The sequence below is a fragment of the Urocitellus parryii genome, chromosome 3 (assembly GCF_045843805.1).
Source record: "Urocitellus parryii isolate mUroPar1 chromosome 3, mUroPar1.hap1, whole genome shotgun sequence".
Lineage (NCBI taxonomy): Eukaryota > Metazoa > Chordata > Mammalia > Rodentia > Sciuridae > Urocitellus > Urocitellus parryii.
Window position 1 is genome coordinate 182,233,339 of NC_135533.1, and position 20,575 is coordinate 182,253,913.

The 20,575-nt window shown below is 41.1% G+C and overlaps 1 protein-coding gene across 1 annotated transcript in view; it reads left to right on the forward strand.

Moving 5' to 3' along the window:
* Window positions 1–913: 913 nt before the first annotated feature.
* The window catches only part of Nr1d2 (nuclear receptor subfamily 1 group D member 2), a 28,715-nt gene continuing 9,053 nt past the window's right edge, over window positions 914–20,575 (forward strand). Inside the window, exons 1-6 of the mRNA XM_026405269.2 lie at window positions 914–1,222; window positions 10,687–10,953; window positions 12,057–12,145; window positions 14,625–14,769; window positions 16,744–17,372; window positions 19,398–19,583. Coding sequence (XP_026261054.2) covers window positions 1,207–1,222; window positions 10,687–10,953; window positions 12,057–12,145; window positions 14,625–14,769; window positions 16,744–17,372; window positions 19,398–19,583 — 1,332 coding nt within the window. The 5' untranslated portion in view covers window positions 914–1,206. The remainder of the gene's footprint in view (window positions 1,223–10,686; window positions 10,954–12,056; window positions 12,146–14,624; window positions 14,770–16,743; window positions 17,373–19,397; window positions 19,584–20,575) is intronic.

Below are 20,575 nucleotides of genomic sequence, written 5' to 3' on the forward strand. Positions count from 1 at the left end.
GAAAGAATTTTACAACGAATACCCACAAAACCCACCTTCTAAATTTTACACTTTACTATCCATCTGTATATGCCTCTATCAGCCTTACTTTTGGAGTACATTTAAATTGCAGACTTCAATGCATTTCCTTCTAAATTCACATCAGCAAGAATCTAATCTGTTTTCATTTTTCTTTTGATCTAAAATTTACATACAAGGTGAAATGCACAAATCTTAAGTGCATACTGGCTGAGTTCTGACAATGCATACACCTGTCCACGCCTTAAACTGAAATGCAAGGGGGCATAATTGAACCGGCTGTTGGATGTGGGAATCTGGCGCTGGGAGGAGAGGTTTCTGTTTGAAATATAAGTTTTGGAATCATCAAAACACAGGTTTATTTATGAGACTGGATGAAAATATTCAGGTGTATAGAGGGAAGAGAAGGTCTCTGTCCACAGAGCCCAGCATTTAAGAGGCCGGATGGAAGAGCGGGAACCAGAGAATTGGAGGTCAGGGGTTGGACCAGCCTGAAGAAGCTGGCCCAGCCCGGGGTCCTGGAAAGCACTTCTGCTTGACGTGTAGGGCGGTCCTCGTAACCTTCGGGGTGGTCGGAGGAGTCCAGAGATGGCAAGGGTGGGGTACAGTTCTGGGGAGCAGAGTGCAGGGAGCTCCCGGCGCAAGGCCGGAAGGTCAGCCTGGAGGAGCGACAGGGAAGAGGGGGCGCAAGAGGAATGGTGAGGAGGGAAATTGGAAAAAGGAGGTGGAAGGAGTGGAAAAGAAAAGGGAGGAGGCAGGGCAGGGGAGCGGGGGAAGAGGAGGGGGGACCCGAGCCGGGCGGAGGCGCGGGCAGGGGCGGAGTCGCCGCTGCGGCCGGCCGAGGGGCGGGCGGAGGGAGGGGGTGTGTGCGCGGGTCACATGGTCGCGGCTGCCCTCCCTATCAGCCGCCCTCACCGCCGCGGTGCGCTGGCTGCAGGAAGCCGCCGCGCCGCCGCTTTTGTTGTCAGGGACCCCGGGAGGAGCGCCGCTCGCCGGCCGCCGCCACCCTCTCCCTGCAGCCCGCTCTTCAGCGGCGGGGCCTGGGTCCCGGGCGCCCCGCCGGCCCTGCCCATGAGGGGGCCCCGCGACCACCGCCGCCTCCAGCCTGGGGCTGCGCGGCGCTGAGCGGCGGCGGCGCTGCCCCCTCTGCGGGAAGCGGGAGGCCTGGGCCCCCTCCCCGAGGGCACCATGGAGGTGAATGCGGGTAAGAGCTGGACTGCGGCGAGGGTACGGCGGAGGGGTCCAGTGAGCATTTTGGGGGGCGGAGGCGGGGGGTGTCCGCAGGGCCGGCGGGGTGGGCTGCCGCGCGCCGCGTGTCTGTCCCGGGCTCGGTTCCTGTCGCCCCACGGGCTGCCCCGCGCTGGCCCTCCCGACACCCCGCAACGCCGCAGCGCGGCCCGGTGGCGCCCGACCCGGCCCCCCCCTCACATGGCCCGGCCGCGCGAGCCACGTGCGCGCTGTGTTTACGTTCGGCGGCGCGCGGGCGCCGGTTGGCTGGGCGGGCGCGTGACGCGGCATTACATAATGGGCGCTGAGGCGGCGGTGGCGGGCGGGGACACGTGAGGCCGCTCGGCTCTGTGACCCACATTCCCCGGGGCCGCAGGGACACGTGGGGGCGGGTGCGCGCGCGCGCGCGCCGGCTGGGAGCGCCGCAGCCTCCCGGGAGGCCCCGCCCCTTTGGAACCCTCCGGGCTGTGACGTAGCCGCGATTCCCTCCTCCCCCGCGGGGTTGCACACTGCGGAGGAGGCTGCGCGTGCGCGTCCGCGGAACTCCGCGGCGGGGCGCCCCCGAGGAGGACTCCCGCGCCGCAGTGCGCGGGCCTACGCCCGCACGGCCGCTAGGTGACCCCGACCCCGAATCCGGACTGGACCGGCGCTTGGTGATGTTGCTGCAGCTAACCTTGCGGAGCCCGAGGAAGGACTGCAGGGCGAGGGCGAAGCGAGTGCCTCTAAGAAAGCGTGCGCTTCCCCTTGGAGATCCTTGCTGGAGCACTGAACCGCTGAGATCCTGAACAACGACACAGAGACCCGCAAGCACTTGCCGTGGGGTTGCCGCCCTGATGTTGATTAAAAAAAAAAAAAAAGTTTAGGACGACCTGCCTTTTTAAGCCCATTGTCTTAAAAACTGCTTAAAAGTCCCCTAGCATTGGAATTTTACTGCAAAGTGCCATACGAGGAACTATGGTCAGAATGACTCAGGTCATCATAGGTGACTCTGAGACCTTATGGAAAACCAGTCCTTGTTCTATTTTTTTTGTTTTACTAGGAAAGGAACCCAAGGGTTCACACATGTTAGGCAAGCACTTCACCACTGAGCTACATCCCCAGCCATTATTTATTTATTTATTTATTTATGTTTGGTGGTGCTGGGGATTGAACCCAGGGCCTTGTGCATGTGAGGCAAGCACTCTACCAACAGAGCTATATCCCCAGCCCCTCATTCTTTATTTAAATTAAAAAAATTTACAGGTTGCTCACTTTACTTGAACCCAGTTAAGTTGCCACAGAATAATACAGCACTCTTTGTCCTCCTTTAGTCTGCCCCAGACAAATGATGGCCCTTATACCTGAAGCAAATGAAATTACAGCAACAGCCAGTTTGTTTAAAAATTTCTTGAGTTTTATGCACCTCTAAAAATCATACTTTGATAATAAGTATATTACTAACAATAACAATAAAGTCGTTGTCTGTGTGTTGATTACCTATAGTCCTGCTTAGTCTTTGAGGGTATTTAAAAACATTCAGTAATTATGGAATTAAATTTTTAAATGATAGATATTTAAAAGTTATCAGGTTCACTCTCTTCTAACCCAGGCTTTAGTATTAATTCTTCAGATTTTGCAACCTTTAGGGAGTGTTGGCTTATGTGGTGGAAGTTTTCTCTGGTTTGAACTTTCCTGAAACATGTCTGATTTTCATGTTGACTTTTAGAGATAAACAATAAAAATCTGCCGGATAGACTTGACAGCTCCTTCCCCCCATTCTTTTCAATTCTTCCACATGTAGTTATCATCCCTTGGTCCTTGCTTTGTGCCTTTTTTTTTTTTTTTTTTTTTTTTAAATTTTCCCTGACCACTCATCCTTCTTGCCCTTTGGGATGTAGCATCCAGAAGTGAATAGGTTCCTGTGGAAGTGGTTGGACAATTACCAAGTTCCAAGTTACCTTCTTTGTTTTGGAACCTGCTGCAGATGAATTATCTGGCAGGCTTAGTTTTTTTTGGCATATTGCTTTGCTGACTCACAGTAATCTTGCCACCATCATCTAGAACCTTTTTCACTTAACTGTTTTGAAGTTAGACTTAAAAATAGTGCAGATAATTGCTTGACCTGAAGTGTAGGAATTTTCACTTACCTTCTAAAATTTTCTGTTATTTATTTGGTCGCAGGTTCAAGGCTGGACAAGCTTTTAGCCAGTATATTAACAATTTGTGCCATCTGTCAAAGGGAGTTTTGATAAGAATTCCCTTTAACTTCCTTCAGATTGTAAATATTGACCAGTGCTGTGAGGCATACCTCTGGCTCTTCTCTCTAGGATTGGTATATACATTGATACAGTCAATCAGTGATTGTTTCATCTTACTGTCTGTAATTCATGACCCACTGCATCTCTGCTGTCCCCTAGTTAAGGATGCGAAATAGTTAAGTGAGAAGTTGTATAGAGATATTGATTATATACTTTTGTCACAGTAGGATTGATTGAGTATACTGAAATGTGTAAAGTAAAAGATGACTCACTACACATCCTTCATAACCATGGCTATAATTCATATTTTTAAAATGGAAGATATTCCCACAATTTATTATGTTTACAAATCTGTATTCTATGTTTTTCCAGTCTTGGGGGAAAAATCAGAGGGACAAAGCTCAAAGAAATCTTTTTTTTTTTTTTTAAAAATATTTATTTATTTATTTTGGTTTTTGGCGGACACAACATCTTCGTTGGTATGTGGTGCTGAGGATCGAACCCGTGCGCATGCCAGGCGAGCACGCTACCGCTTGAGCCACATCCCCAGCCCCTCAAAGAAATCTTCACAAAGAGAGAAATAGCAAAATAATGGGTAGGAAGTTGCTTGGCTAGTTAGTGGGATTAAGGAATTCAGAAAGTTAGTATGGACATAAGCTACAGAGAAAACACCTGGATTCAAATGACATTAAAAAGTGAAGGAAGAAAAGGAAAAGGGGGTCTAGATTTGTTTGAACTGTTCTCATTGAGCTCTTCCAATGGCAAAATAACAGCACTATCTGTTGATCTCAGACTGTGTGTCAGATCCACTATATATATATTCCCTCACATTCCATGAAGGAAGGTACCGTTGTCAACATATTAAAGGTGAGGGCCTAAGAAAATTGAAGCTAAATAACTTAGCATAGCAGTAGAGTAAGAATTTGAACCCAAAAGTCCACTCGGATTGCTCAGAATACTATGATGCCATCAAAGATGTTAGCTTACATAACATTTGAAAATGTATGCACAAGTTGGTGGTTCTGTGTTCTTGGGCTTGGAGGAAATACTGTAAGGATCCATTTGAATTGCAGTGTTGTGATGTCATAGCTGGTTAAAAAGACGGCCATGTGCACAGCCTCCTTATATCCACATAGGTCTCTCTTTTTTTAACCTTGTTGCTAGTTAAGCTGGCTTTTTTTCCCCCTCCCAGAGGCAAGATTCCACCTTGGCCTTCCTTTTCCAGCAATTTGCATGGAGATGAAAGTGCTGCTGATTTTACATTTTTTTGTCACCCCATTTAAGAATGTCTCCTAGTGATACATCATTTAATTTCTAAGTTCTTTAAGACCCCACTTTGACTTTGTCACCTTTGCTGTGTTTGCCCCTCCTGATCTCTGCCCTCTTTATGCTCTGTGTGATCCTCAGCATTTCAGTCATTTGTATGAAATGTTGCTCACATTTCCATGTGCGTTTACCTGGTGGTTCTCTGAGACTTTTTAGGGAAGGGACTGTGCTGTACTCTGGAGTCCAGACACCCAGGACCCAGAAGTTTGGTGCTTCTATTAGATCTACCCTATGGTGCTGTGAGGGGGGAATTATTTATAGCCCGCTTTTAGGATGAGAAAATTGAAATTTCTCAGTGGTAAAACTGTTTTATTCTAAGTCATAAGGCAAAAAAAGTATAGTCGTGACTTGACATCCAGCATACTTGCCAGGAGGGTGGGCAGCCCTGGAAAGGGGGAAGAAAACACCAGTGCGTGCAGGAGCAGTGCTTTCCAGCAGTGCAAATTGGATATTGACTTCTGGCTTGTCTGCAGTTGACCACTGGGTAAGCCGTAGCCTGGGAACCTGGCCCAAGGCCAGGGTCCCTTTCAGCTAAAAATAGAGAAGACTCTGCCTCAGCTAATTTTAGCTCAAGGCCTCTAAGAAGTACATTCAGCCTGCTTCCGGAGGGGTTGGGACTTGCTGGTTTGGGGATTTTACCTTTCTTGCTCTATCATCAAAAACTGTGCAAAAAAGCACTTTAATAATAATCCCTTTTATGAGCACCATTTCATTGTGTAATAACTCTGGCAGATGGTTCCATTTTATGGACAGTGACTCAGGTTTAGAGAGATTGAAAGTAGCTTGTTTGCTCAGGTGTTCTCAGTAAGATGTGGTAGTCTGTACTCGATCACATAGCCTCCGCTGTCAGCTCTGGCCCTGCCACAGAGTAGCTATATTGCTTAACCATTCTGAGCTGCACTGCTCATTTATAACATGGGTTAAAGGAAGTTGGTTCACAGGACTCTTAGGAGGATAATATGTGACATGAGATTGTGTCGTTTTATGCTTGGTGTCCTATAGGTACATGATGACTGTAGTTTTACTTCCCTTTCTTCATGGGTTGAGGAACTACTTGATGTAGTCCTTACCTTCTAGGAAATTAAATAAAACCTGCAGGTTGGTAGACTGGTATGTAGTAGAAAGAATGGATGTTAAGACAACTGACTCAGTGTTGAATATTTTGTTGGGAGAATGCAGCTGCTTCTAGGTGAGTCATCTTAGATTGTGTCCCTGGTACAAATGCTTGAACTCCTCCAAGGTGGGAATGGCATCTTAATTGATAGTGGTAGCACAGTAACTTTTCTCAGGATTGATTTTGGAGCTTTTGTGAAGGAAGTTGGTTTTTGGGTAATTAATTACAACACTTTTTCTTAAAATTTTAATTTAATTTTTTACATAAATGGAATCATTTCTCTGGTTGTACATGATGTTGTAATTACAACACTTTCCATTGTTCATTTGTTGCTTTTTGACCAACTCTTTAAGTCATCTGGATAGCTCTGCTTTCTAAAAGTTCATTTGGAAGCAGAGGTTGTTAGAAGACTTTGAACAAAAATGACTGATTCACAATGCTGGCCCTAGGAAAGTCTTATTTCAGGGAAAAAAAATCACTTTCTCATCTTTCTTTCTACCTAAGGCTCTACTTTAGGAAAGACAAACAGCTGTGAGACATTCCTTAGGGAGTTTATTGAGGACTAAAAATGATGTTTTTTCTTTGTTTCCTGTACTAAGTGTAAAAAAGGTAACAGCTAACACCTAGAATTCCTAACATGAACTTCAAATCTCTAGAAGTTTTATAAAGACAGATGGCCCAGTAATGTGGCATTAGATAGACTTCCAGGTTAAAATGGTTTCTCTGAATTCACAGGGTATTGAAGATCTGGGGGCACTTGTGTCAAGCAGATGTCAGTCTTTACAACTGTGAGCCAATTTATGTTTGAATTTCCTGTAGCCATATTAAACTCCAGTTTACAAAAAGCTTATTAAAAATGCATACTTCTTTTCTTCTCTTTTTGTGATACTGGGGATTTATGGGGATTGATCCCAAGGGCATTCTACTGGCAGAGCTACATCCCCAGCCCTTTTTATTTTTAGACAGGGTCTCATTAAGTTGCTGAGGCTGGCCTCAAATTTGGACTCCTGCCTCAGCCTCTCAAGTCACTGGGATTAAAGGGCTGTGCCACTCTGCCAGGCAAAAATGCATGTTTTTGAGGGTAACTTCTCGCCTTGGAAACATGGATTTTGAAAAAGCACCGGATAGCTTTGGTGATAAATATTTTACATAATTTCTCTTGGGGTGAAAATAAGGCTGGGAAGATTTTTCTTTGTGTTTAGACTCTTAGGAGCTTTTAGATTTTAAAATCAGTGGTAGGTGAAAACTGTCCTTCGTCATTTCACTACAGCTGAAGTAATTGACTTGTGACGGTGTTCCACAAACTTCATTGCATATCAAAATCATTAAGAGAACATATTAACATTTCAGATATGCTAGAGCTGAGAAGAGGGGAACCTGAGAATTTACATTTTTGGCAGATTTCCAGGTGACAGCTGGTGCCCCAGGTCCAAGGACCACACTTTGAGAATGATTGGTTTGTAGTAGGGACCATATTAACTGTGAAGCTCTAGTTTCCCTTTGGGCAGGTGAAATCGGCAAGACAGCATGTGGAGAGTGGCTCTAACTGTAAGAAAAGCAGATTGACACCTTCTACCTCCACTCTTTTTTTTTTTTTTTTTTTTTTTGGGGGGGGGATTCTTACATAGAGAGTGGGAATGGAAAATTTCTTTTTTTTTTTACTGGTTGTTCAAAACATTACAAAGCTCATGACATATCATCTTTCATACATTTGATTCAAGTGGGTTATGAACTCCCATTTTTACCCCAAATACAAATTGCAGAATCACATCAGTTACACACTCACATTTTTACATAATGGCATATTAGTGACTGTTGTATTCTGCTGCCTTTCCTATCCCCTACTATCCCCCCTCCCCTCCCCTCCCATCTTCCCTCTCTACCTCACTGTTGTTGTTCAGTTCCCTCCCTTGTTTTTCCCCCCCTTTCCCCTCACAACCTCTTATATGTAATTTTGTGTTACATTGAGGGTCTCCTACCATTTCCAAATGCTTTCCCTTCTCTCTCTCTCTTTCTCTCCCCCCACTCGTCTCTGTTTAATGTTAATCTTTTCCTCATGCTCTTCCTCCCTGTTCTGTTCTTAGTTGCTCTCTTTATATCAAAGAAGACATTTGGCATTTGTTTTTTAGGGATTGGCTAGCTTCGCTTAGCATAATCTGCTCTAATGCCATCCATTTCCCTGCAAATTCTATGATTTTGTCATTTTTTAGTGCTGCGCAATACTCCATTGTGTATAGATGCCACATTTTTTTTTATCCATTCATCTATTGAAGGGCATCTGGGTTGGTTCCATAGTCTAGCTATTGTGAATTGTGCCGCTATGATCATTGATGTGGCAGTATCCCTATAGTACGCTCTTTTAAGATCCTCAGGGAGTAGTTTGAGAAGGGCGATAGCTGGGTCAAATGTTGGGTCCATTCCCAGCTTTCCCAGGAATCTCCATACTGCTTTCCAAATTGGCCTTACCAATTTGCAGTCCCACCAGCAGTGTACAAGTGTACCCTTTTCCCCACATCCTCGCCAACACTTATTGTTGTTTGACTTCATAATGGCTGCCACTCTTACTGGAGTGAGATGTCTACCTCCACTCTTGCTTGGCATGTACTGAGTGTGTATCATAATGAATGGGATTGTCCACATTATTTATGTTTTTGCCTTTAAAAGTGAAGTACAAGTGAAATTCAAATGAAGTTGAATTTACACATATTAAATCTGTGTGTGATAAGAAGCATTGTTTCTTGGCAGAGTAGGTGTCCTCCTTCTCTTCTGAATTGTACTCAGACCACTTGAGAGTGGTGGTTGTGTTTTTTTCCTCAGGGGTTTCCCAGACTGGATGTGTATATTGATGGCTAAATACATATATCATACCTAATTTCAGCATAATAGAGTAAAAGTGGTTTTAAATTCCTCTGCTTGTTCTGTTCTTGTCTAAATTAAAATGTCTGTCTATTCTTTGGAATTGTTTTGGCCTCAACTTTTGTTTTAGTTGTCAATGGATCTTTATTTTTATTTGTGTGTGTGTGTGTGTGTGTGTGTGTGTGTGTGTGTATATATATATGTATATATATATATATGGCTGAGAATTGAACCTAATGCCTCACACATGCTAGGCAAGCACTCTAGTACTGTGGCTACATCCCCAGCCCTTGGCCTCTATTTTTGCTGTGTGTGTGTGTGTGTGTGTGTGTGTGTGTGTGTATGTGTGAGAGAGGGAGAATGACTGGTAAATCATGGCTTCTCATCTGGGGGAAAAAGAAAGAATGGGAGAATGGGGAGTCATTTCTTTTTAGCAGAGGATATTTTTTATTTCAGGATGAATTCTCAAATTGCATTTGTTACTTTGGAAAGGTGCAGAGTTCCCCTTTCTGCTCTATATAGACATTAAGACTGTTGTCAGGAAGCGGGTATTTTGTGTCACACTTGTGGCTTTCTGGTAATTTTGTCACTGCTTAGGATTTGTCTGTGTTACTGGATGTGGGCTTTATAAAGGTGGAAAAATAGGTCTTAAAAACAATTTATGGCAGACTTATCTGTGAAGCATGTACAGAGAATTTACACTGTACCTGGTGCTCATGGTCTACTTGAGAAATAGATGGAAACAGGAAAACAGTAGTGTATGTAAGATTTTAGGACAGTGATCAAAGAGATAATTAAACTTTCTATATGCTGCATACCAAAAAAGCCAATAAATATTTGTTGATGATGGAGGGAAGAAGAAAATATGGTAGATCTTGGCAGGGAGGATGAGAATGACTTATTTTTCCTGGGATTTGGAAAAATACTATATTTGGCCTTGAGGTTACTCCTGCAACCTTTTATCTTTTTGAGAAGTTGAAAATTATACCCTGGGAATAATTTTATGGGCTCTGTCTTAACCTAGGAGGTTCAGACAAGTTTTCAGAGGATTGTGGGGTTTACATTGGTGAACTGGTAAACTGCATTTTGAGAGTAGGTTTGTGAAGAGTGCATTAGCTGCAGCCTTACTATTTTCATAGCCCGAGTTCTTCTTTCAAGCCTCTTTAACATGTACTATGAATAGTAAGTCAGAAGAACAAGTTGTGAGTCTGGATTCCTTAGGAGCTGCTCAGAGCCTGCAAGTCCAGTGGCAGAATAATGGGGTGGAGGAGGGAGAGGACTAGGGATTAGTGGACAGTCATAGAGGTCTTCAGAGAGCATCAAAACAAAAGGTTTGGGAGCAACAAACCTTTGGAAATTCCCTGTTGTGAGATATATCACTTTATTTGAAGATCCAAAGGTTACATCTGTTCCCTCCCCATCAACTGTGTTTCAGCCAAGTGCTTGGGAGGCAGATGATGAATTCATTGTTTTATGACACTGTTTGATGAGGGGATAATGGAGGAGGCAAGGAGAGGACCAGAACCAGATCTCTTTACAGCCAGAACAATTTGTTTACTGTAAGTTATGAAGTCACTCAGGGATGATTTTCAGCCCTTTTAGGAAAAGAGTGGAAAATGAAAGGCTTTAGGTTTGGGTCTGTGTGTACTTAGAGAAATCAAACCCACAAGGACCTTCTCACATTTTAAATCAGTGGGAGTTACCTGTGCTTTGACCTTCGTGGAACAAAAGGGTAGTAGGAAATAAAGGAATGGGTTCCTTTTTACTTTTTAATGTAAGCAAACATTTAATACTAGTAACTTGTTTCTAAAGTGAGTGACCTTACTTAACAATTTGGTAAATTGTTCAGATTTGCAAAAATAAAAAAATGCATATTGTGTTTAACTATCTGATTTCCTTGTTTTCTAGGAGGTGTGATCGCCTATATCAGTTCTTCCAGCTCGGCCTCTAGCCCTGCCTCTTGTCACAGTGAGGGTTCTGAGAATAGCTTCCAGTCCTCCTCCTCTTCTGTTCCATCTTCTCCAAATAGCTCTAATTCTGATACCAATGGTAATTCCAAGAATGGGGATCTCTCCAATATTGAAGGCATCCTGAAGAATGACCGAATAGATTGTTCCATGAAAACAAGCAAATCGAGTGCTCCTGGGATGACAAAGAGTCATAGTGGTGTGACAAGTAAGTGATTTAAATATTTTGAAGGTTGTTGCCATTAATTGCAGGTGGGGCTTATTTGATCATCTTTCATTTGGGGGAGTCAATATATTTCTGAGTATAATTTTCATTCCCTTCTGGATAATCATAGATCAGTATAGAAGAAATCAGCAGTGATTTTAAAAGTAATAGCCTAGGGGCTGTCAGTGTAGTTATATTCTCTGCCTGAACATGGGTTTCTTCTAGGGTATCCCTTTTTATCACATATCTTCCTATTTGACTCCTAGTGTTGAATCTTGTTTCTCGAACAAAAGACTAAAAAGAATTGTGGGACAGGGTTTAGTTTCTTGAAGTTGGAGTTGGGAATGCTTAGGATTAGACAACAAAGCAGGATTGGGATAACCAGTGAGAAGTGGATCTGGGTTCCTGAGTGAGTGTGGAAGTAGCAAGCACCGGCAGAGGGAAGGGTCAGAAGGAGTGCACTTGGCTGCTCCCGTAGTTGAGTGGAATGAGTGCAGCTGCCTGTGGAGACATCCTTCCACATCTTTTATTGATTGATTTCTCTGCTTAAAATCTTAATTTTTATCCAGAGAATTATTTTTTTATTTCTGATTGCATATCTGCTGCAAAGCAACTACAAATTTACAAAATTTGAGAGTATGTTTAAAATTTATCAAGAAAGGGGGAAAAAAGTACTCTAAGTTTTTGGCAGTTCTATAAGCTGTATTTAAAAGAAAACCATGGCTGCATGTAGGGCACACACCTATAATTCCAGCAGTGTGAGAGGCTGAGGTAGAAGAATCACAAGTTCCAGGCCAGCAAGGACCCATGCAACTTAGCAAGGACCTATGCAGCTCAGCAAGGCCCAGCCTCAAAATAAAAAACAAAACGGACTGGGGATGTAACTTAGTGGTAAAGCGCCCCTGGGTTCAATCCCTAGTACAAAAAATAAAAAAAGAAAGAATACTATGATTTACTCTTATTAATTTGGTGAGGAGATTTTTCTTTTACATTATGAAAGCAGATATGTATTTTTCAGGTTGAGTGAAATAAATATTCAATTGGAAAGAAAATATTTTTTTAAGTTTTTCTTCCAGCTCTTCACTTTGTGTCTGTTTGTGCTCTAGAATTTAGTGGCATGGTTCTACTGTGTAAAGTCTGTGGGGATGTGGCATCAGGATTCCACTATGGAGTTCATGCTTGTGAAGGCTGTAAGGTAAAACATGCTTTTGTTTCCTTAAACTACTGATTCTGGGGTAAAATAAATTGGGGTTAGATTTGCAGATTCCCTCATTTGAATATCTGGGAGGGAAAAAGAAGTCAGCTGTTTCTTTCAAGTATTATGCATTTATGTAGTGTCTAAATGTAACTTGTTTAGAAAAATATTCTTAATGCAGTGAAAGCATTTCTTTTTTCTTTAAAGTATTGATCAAAATACATTTGCCATCTCAGTTAGGCTTACGGTGTGAGCCAGGTGCACTGTGTCAGGCACAGTTCTGGGAGTTTGGGAAGCAGTATGGAGCAAAACAGGCAAGGCACTGTTATTACCTTGTTGAACTTCATTTAAACAAAACTTTGAAGTAGGTCTTGGTTCTGTTTGTGTTGTTATAACAGAGTAGCACAGCCTGGGTAATTTATAAAATTTGTTTGGCTGAGAGTTTTGGATGTTTGGAAGTCTCAGATCAAGGGATTTAGTCTGGTGAGGGCCTTTTTCTTACATTATGATGTAGTGGAAAGCGCTGTAGAGGGAGAGAGGGAGGAAGAGCAAGCAGAAATGTGAGCATGAGCATGAGAAGGGGCTGGACTCACTTTTATTACAAACCCACACCCAGGATAACAAAGCCCATCCCTGAAGGCAGAGCCCTCATGACCTAATCACCAATTAAAGGTCCCACCTCTTGACACTGCTGTAAGGGGGATTAAGTTTCTAGCACATGAACTTTTGGGGTGTCGCATGCAAACCGTAGCAGGTCTTGGATACATTGATATTCTGATATGTCAGGTACTGGGAGCTGGAAATAATGATTCCTAGTTACTTGTAAAAATGTAGTATCTTAAACAAGTGAGTACAATCTTGAACACTTGGGATTGTAGTTAATTTGCAAGTTGAGTATTTCTTAGCTATCACTAGTAGGGCGTTGATCAGATAATTCCAAAAAGAGATAGTCTGTCTTGAGTTTATCCCAGGAATCAGTCAGTCAACCAATAGTTTTTCTCCCTGAGTCTCTTTAATATATGGCACAGACCTTTCTCCTGTTATCAAAAATTAGCATGATGAAGACACATGTTCTTGTTGTTCTTTTGACTTAAGGCCAGAAGCAGAAATCCAGTTTGGCAGGATATGGTGGGTGAACAAGATAATGAATGTACATGATGAAAGAGGAAATCTTTTCTAGGGTGGCTCAAAGTAAATTGGAGTTTGAGTTTGATTTAGTTTTAATGACTAAGTCTCTTTGCAAGGTTACTTACTACTTACTATTTTCTATTGGCACATCTCTTTTCTACTGTTTCAAAAATCATATAATATGTATACACTTACAAAAATGTGAAGTAGTTATGAGGCAGGTATTATTTTCTCTTTATAGCAAGAAAATAAAAGCCCAAAGTGAATGAAATTCACTGTGTATTCTTGATAAATGCATATGCCTATTTAATACCCTTTTAAAAAGTGTTTAACTTAGCTCTTACATGTTCAAGTGTGTAATATAACCGTTACAAAATATACAAACATGATATCCCACAAGTACTGGTTAAAGATGAAATGTGTAGTCATTCATAATATGCAGGGAAAATGTAGTTTAAAATGAATTCGGTAGCTGGGTGCAGTGGCGCAGGTCTGTAATCCCAGCTCCTGGAAGGTGTGAGGCAGGAGGATTGCAAGTTTGAGGAAGTCTGGACAACATGGTAAGACCATGTCCCCTGTCTCAAAATAAAAAAATAGTAAGGTCTGGGGATGTAGCTCAGTGGTAGGGCACCTCTGGATTCAGCCCCTTGTATAGGGGAAAGAATAAAAAGAGGAAAGAAATACTTTGGTAATTGTGTTTCGAGTTTTCTGTTTTCTGGGGAACCACTAAGCCAGAGTTCTTTGAGGACCTGTCAGGGCATGTACTTAAATTCTGTGTGTAGTGAAGGTAGCAATTTGTAGTCCTCTAGCTGGGAATTGTCTTTCCTTGGGTGGTAACTGGCCTATGGGCGCATGATGAAGACCTGTTGCTGACACTAGCCAGGTACATCTGGCTGATTCAGGAAAGACCAATCTCTACCAACGTAATTCAGGGTTCTGGTGAGGGAATTATAGCTGTCAAACATATTTCTCTACCAATCTTATAAGAATCAGTCATTTCTATTTCAAAAGTTTTAGAATTTGTATGTGAGTAGAAGTATGAGATGGCAGATGTGGTCATAGGTGGAGACTTGGTAACAGGGTACCAAGTGGTGAAGGGGGACTTTGGGTCTGTGCAGAGAATCCTTATGGGGAAGAAAAACTTGGTTAGGTCAGTGTATAGACAGCACTTGCTTATCCATAACAGTAAGAATCCAGATGATTCTGTGTGTCAGTATTATATTTCCCTTTGTCCTAAGCTGAAATTATTTCCCAGGTAGCTAGTCTCATAGTAGATAGGTGAGGAAGCAGTGCTTTTGTGGAGTTCATCTGGATGTTTTTAAAGGATGGGTAAATCTTCCTTTGTTTGTAGGGTTTCTTTCGGAGAAGTATTCAGCAAAACATCCAATACAAGAAGTGCCTGAAGAATGAAAACTGCTCTATAATGAGAATGAATAGGAACAGATGTCAGCAGTGTCGCTTCAAAAAGTGTCTGTCTGTGGGAATGTCAAGAGATGGTATGTTTCTAGTTTAAAGAATGTTTTTAAAGTGTATGAACCTGGGCTTTTATTCCTCAGAAGGAACCAGGGCTGTCAGCCAGTTACTCATAGCACTCTTGTATTCAGGGTGAAGCAGATTTTAGGAGGCACATTTTGATTCCTTGTAGGACACTAAATTCATTAAATTCAGTTTTAGCATCATCATCTCAAAACAGATTTTGACTTAATTTCTTTTTTTGATGGTGTTACTTCTTATAAAAACCCATTTTTACCCACTAAACAATTTGAAGACTTTTTCTAAGACAAAGATTTGGTTTCTCTTCACATAGAAATTTTGGACTCTTCTTCATTTCTTAGGATTACTGAGGAACCCATTTCTTATGTGAATTGTCTATAATTTTTTTAGCCTGAGATGAAAATATGCTTTGGTATACAGATTCTGAACACATGCAGAAGAGATGCAAAATTGAAAGAAATTTTGGGACCTGAAATGGAGGTAGTTGCTCAATTCTGGCATAATCCATTTTCATTGAAAAGAAAAGTGTTTATCTATGGAATTCCTAGTGGTATCTATGTTTGATATGATTGAAGATTTGACTCTTGTAGTTAGGGAAAATCATTTCTGGATAATGTCTTTCTGTAACATGATGGAGGAATGTGAGGTTTTCAGAGGCCTTAGTCTAGTGTGGATAGTTAGGAACTGCTGAGCAGTCCTATTTATCTAGAGAGGAGTATTTTGGCAATCCCTCTGATTACTCTAACTCTAATATCCTCAGATACAGAAATTGAATATTGCAATGAGGAATTTGTAGAATAAGAGATTTGAATAATTAATTTTTTTCAGTTGCCTGGAATTTTGTAGTATTTGTAAGACTAGCACTATAAAAATAGTGAATGGAGCCAGGTGTGGTGGTGCACATCTAACACCAGAGGCTGAGGCAGGAGGATCACAAGTTCAAGGCTAGCTTCAGCAGCTTAGTGAGACCATGACTCAAAATAAAAGATACAAAAGGGCTGGGTATGTAAAGCACCCCTGGAGTCACAGTCCCTAGTGGAGGGGGGCGGAAAGAGAGAGAAAATAGTGAATAGATATGATTGCCTCAAAAGAAGAAAACCAATAGTCATTTGTGAGGGAAGGAGTAAAATATGAAACATGATAAAATTGTTTGTCTTTGATAATGTTATTGTCAGAGGCTACAATTAGATTAGCAAGGCTTTCTTGCTAGGTAGGTATATAGAATTTTTATTATCTTTGATTAAATATTAGATTAGAAAATAGCTTTCCTTTGCCTCGGAGTTAGAATTATTAGGGACCACATACCTCCTAAGGCTAACTTCTAAAACAATGGCAGGTGACTGATCTAATTTTTGTTTATTCCATTGATTTTAATTAAAACCCAGCAAGTGTATTTTCCAATAACTACATTTCTGTTGATTGTATGTGTGTGTGTGTTTTAAAGTGATTTTCTTTCTTAGGAAGCCAAAAATGATAATGTGCTTTTAGGGCACAGATAATTTAACATTTAGGTTCTTGAGAGTAAGCTTACAAGTGTGAATTGATGAGTTAAGCATTTTGGGAATGTTTGTGCCTGCTGGGTCCGGTCAGTGTTCCTGGTCACGGGTCCTGAATCCCTCAGGCCTGCCTGAAAACAGCGCCCTCAGCCTTGTTAATAGGTGCAAGTTAGTAATGCTGGTCTGTTTCAAATTGTGGTTTTTATTAGTTAATTTTATATTTCTTTCTTACGTTTTATTTGTAAAATACCTAGGAAATAAATCTCCTTTGTTTTGATTTAGAAGAAGAATAGAAAAATTTCCTTCTGTTTCCTATTTCCTTTGGAACATCAATACCAAGTTTAGAAAAATTTGGTCCAGAGACGTATAGATAGATGTTCTTTATTTGTATGTCTAAAGGCCTTAACTATCAGAGATAATTTTTTTGTACTAAGAGATCTTACTTAGAATTTAGATGTTAAATATCTTTTTCTTTAATAGCTGTTCGGTTTGGTCGTATTCCTAAGCGTGAAAAACAGAGGATGCTAATTGAAATGCAAAGTGCCATGAAGACCATGATGAACAGCCAGTTCAGTGGTCACTTGCAGAATGACACATTAGTAGAACATCATGAACAGACAGCTTTACCAGCCCAGGAACAGCTGCGACCGAAGCCCCAGCTGGAGCAAGAAAACATCAAAAGCTCTCCTCCTCCCTCTTCTGACTTTGCAAAGGAAGAAGTGATTGGCATGGTGACCAGAGCCCACAAGGATACCTTTATGTATAATCAAGAGCAGCGAGAAAACTCAGCTGAGAGCATGCAGCCCCAGAGAGGAGAGCGGATTCCCAAGAACATGGAGCAGTATAATTTAAATCACGACCATTGTGGCAATGGGCTTAATAGCCATTTTCCTTGTAGTGAGAGCCAGCAGCATCTCAGTGGACAGTACAAAGGGAGGAACATAATGCATTACCCAAATGGGCATGCCATTTGTATTGCAAATGGACATTGTATGAACTTCTCCAATGCTTATACTCAAAGAGTATGTGATAGAGTTCCAATAGATGGATTTTCTCAGAATGAGAACAAGAATAGTTACCTGTGCAACACTGGAGGGAGGATGCATCTGGTATAGTGCAATCAATTTTTTGCTCACCTTGTATCAAGGAAAGCTTTGAAGGTTTTCTTTTATGTGGGGATGTACCAACTTGGGAGGTGGGTCAGAAAGCCTAAGAAATTTATAGAGTTGATTTTGTATAGTATTTAGGTCAAAGAATTTAATAAATAGCCTCTGTGGAATGCTAATTTCACACAAGGCTAGGTATAAGCATATGATTTAATTGATACTGTGATTGGGATTAAGATTTCATGTACCATTCATAAGAATTGGGCCTTTAATTCTTAGAAATCCCTTTGAAAGTTTAAGTAGCGTGATTAATTAGTACCGTATTAGCTTTGGGATTTTTCTCCAAAGGACTGATCTTTTAGCTTTCCATAGTCAGAAATTCTTTGATTTTGGTGGAGAGAGGTTTTGTTGTTAATTTTTTTTGAGATGGAATCCTGCTTTGTTGCCCAGGCTGGTCTTGAGCTTCTTGGCTCCTTAGCCTTCTTAGCTGGGATGACAGGCATGTGCCATCGTAACCATTATTATGCAGAAAGGTCTTTGAATATAGAATATAGATGATTTACTATTTGAGAACTTAGGAATATTTCAATTTAATAGGCTAACGTAAGGATTTTCTCAACTTTCATTCTGTGAGATAAGTTAATGCTATTCATATCATTTAAATTTTTTCATCAAATACAACATTCTACATGAAAATACAGTGTTACTATTCTGCCAAAATTTCATCAAAAACAACAGTACTACACCATTTCCAGTTTAAACCATGAGGTCCTTTGATAGTGCTTGATATTATTCTACCACCAGGTAATTAAAGTCTTCTTTTTTCATTTTCAAAATAGTTGACTCTACTCCAGTTTTTTTGTCCTTTATAAATATTCAGTTCCAGGATCTGTGTGAAAGATAGACTTATATTTTGTTAAAGCCTTGTGGCTTCCTTAAAGAAGGAAACATTCCTAAGCATTCAGGGGTTCTGATTTCATGATTGTCCTCCATGGTTTTAGAATTATCCTGTTCTAAGATTTCAAACTGATTAATGAAAATTGAAAGTCTGGTTACTGATAGAATATACAGTACATGTTTCATTATAGGTCGCTCCTGACTTCCTGGCTTCCTATTTTTCGCTCCCTTAGTCTGCATTTAGAAAGTACACCTTGTGTCTGTAGTCATTCTTAATTGAAAATGGAGGTCAGTGATCACATCATTGTTTATGAAACAAAAAGGGCAGTGACCTTGTCTAAAAAATGGATCACCTTACTGTCTTCCTCTTGGAAATCACAACATTGTAATTTTGCCTTTTTAGAAATAAGTGAGTTTAAAATAACTAAATATAGGCTTGAGTTCTAAGCCTGTTACTGCCAGCTGTGTATAGATAAGTCAGCAAACCTTTTAGAGATCATTGCCTCATCTAAGAAATAATTATGGACTGGGGTATATCTTTGTTAGAACTCTTGCTTGGCATGCGTGAGGCCCTGAGTTTCATTCTCAGCACTGGGCTGGGCGGAGGGTGCAGGAGTTAGTTATAACTGGTCATAACTAACAGAGTTGAGAATCAAATATACGTCAATTTGTTTTTTAAAAAACCTAAAGTACTATATAGCAGCATAAGGTGGCAGCAGTGTTAACAAACTCTTAAACCTGTGCAATAGATTTTTGTGATAGATTACAGGTAGCATTTTTGCTTAGCCAACTCTTTTTATAGTAAATTAATTATTACTTAAATTGGGTTGCTGTGAGACTTTCTTTTTCTTATGTGAAGGTTGTAATACCTCTATTTTTTTAAATGTTTGCACACCTTTCATTGACTAGAATTTATTTTTACTGTAAATTGACAATGTGCATTTGTATCTGTTTATTGCCATGAGGCTTCCTATATTAAGGTGTGAGCAGCAAATGGAGAATTTCTCTGTAGATTTTACTTGTGTTTGGGGGCTGTTTTCATTGTAGGGTTTTTGACATCTGAGATACTACTCTTGAAATTTCTTCATCACCTCTTACAGTTAAAGAGTTTTTCTGTTTTGTGTATACCAGGTTTGTCCAATGAGTAAGTCTCCATATGTGGATCCACATAAATCAGGGCATGAAATCTGGGAAGAATTTTCCATGAGCTTCACTCCAGCAGTGAAAGAAGTGGTGGAATTTGCAAAGCGTATTCCAGGATTCAGAGATCTCTCTCAGCATGACCAGGTCAACCTTTTAAAAGCTGGGACTTTTGAGGTAGGTTTTAGTTATCCTAAATATTTATATAGGACATGTAGTATCTCATTTTCTTTGGTGTTTTCATTCTTTTCTGTAAGTATTTATAGTTCATGATCTGAAGCTACCAAGAAAAGAATAACCATCTCAGGGTTTTGGTAAGAAACTAGGTGAATCTAGAGTTACTTGTGACTTAGGGACTCTGTATCCCTAGCATATAAATTCCCAAGTTCTCCTATTAGTTTTAGGGGTGGACTGGTGGTTTCTATAGTGTTAGACATCTACTAATAGCCTAGTTTGGTGTTTCCTATGTTCAATCAGAATCAGAAGGGAGAACAGAATATGGTTTTTGTCTTTTAGGAACTTGTAGAATATTTTCAGGATTTATCAGATGTCTCTGTGTGCCATTTCAGATCCTTTGGGCCTCACCTTGCTTTAAGATCCTTGGCTAATTTTTTCTACTCCTGTTTCTTCTGTGTTCAGCCTGGGCTTGAGGCAGCCATTGCTTCCCACCTGGGTTGGACCTGGTGAGCTGGTACCTTTTATTCTGTCTGCTCCAGGGCTTCTCTGTTGCTTGCTGAGGTGTGAGAAGCCTTGGGACCTGCAAAACTCTGAGATTAAGCAAAAACTCTGAGATTTGGGGGGTGGTGGAAAGTTGATGTCTGCTGGGCCAGATCTTTGAGCTTTTGATCAGCAGGATAAAGGAGCCTGGGATGGTCCCACAAGATGGAGCTGTCAGTTGTACTTGCTGTTCAGTGGTGGCCTGCTCAGTAATACATACTTTAATATTTGCTTGCTCTCTTTCTCGGTCTCCTTTCCCTCATTCCTGTTTTCATATGTGCTTGTCTACAGTCCACAGAAGCTTTTGCCCCAGGCTGTCTTTTCTGGAGCACCTGGACTAGAACAGAAAAGACATTTTCATAAATAAAATACTTACAGAGTAATTAAAAAGTAGCACTTACAGGATAGGCTTTTTTTTTTTTTTTTTTTTAAGGAGAACTTTAAACTTAAGG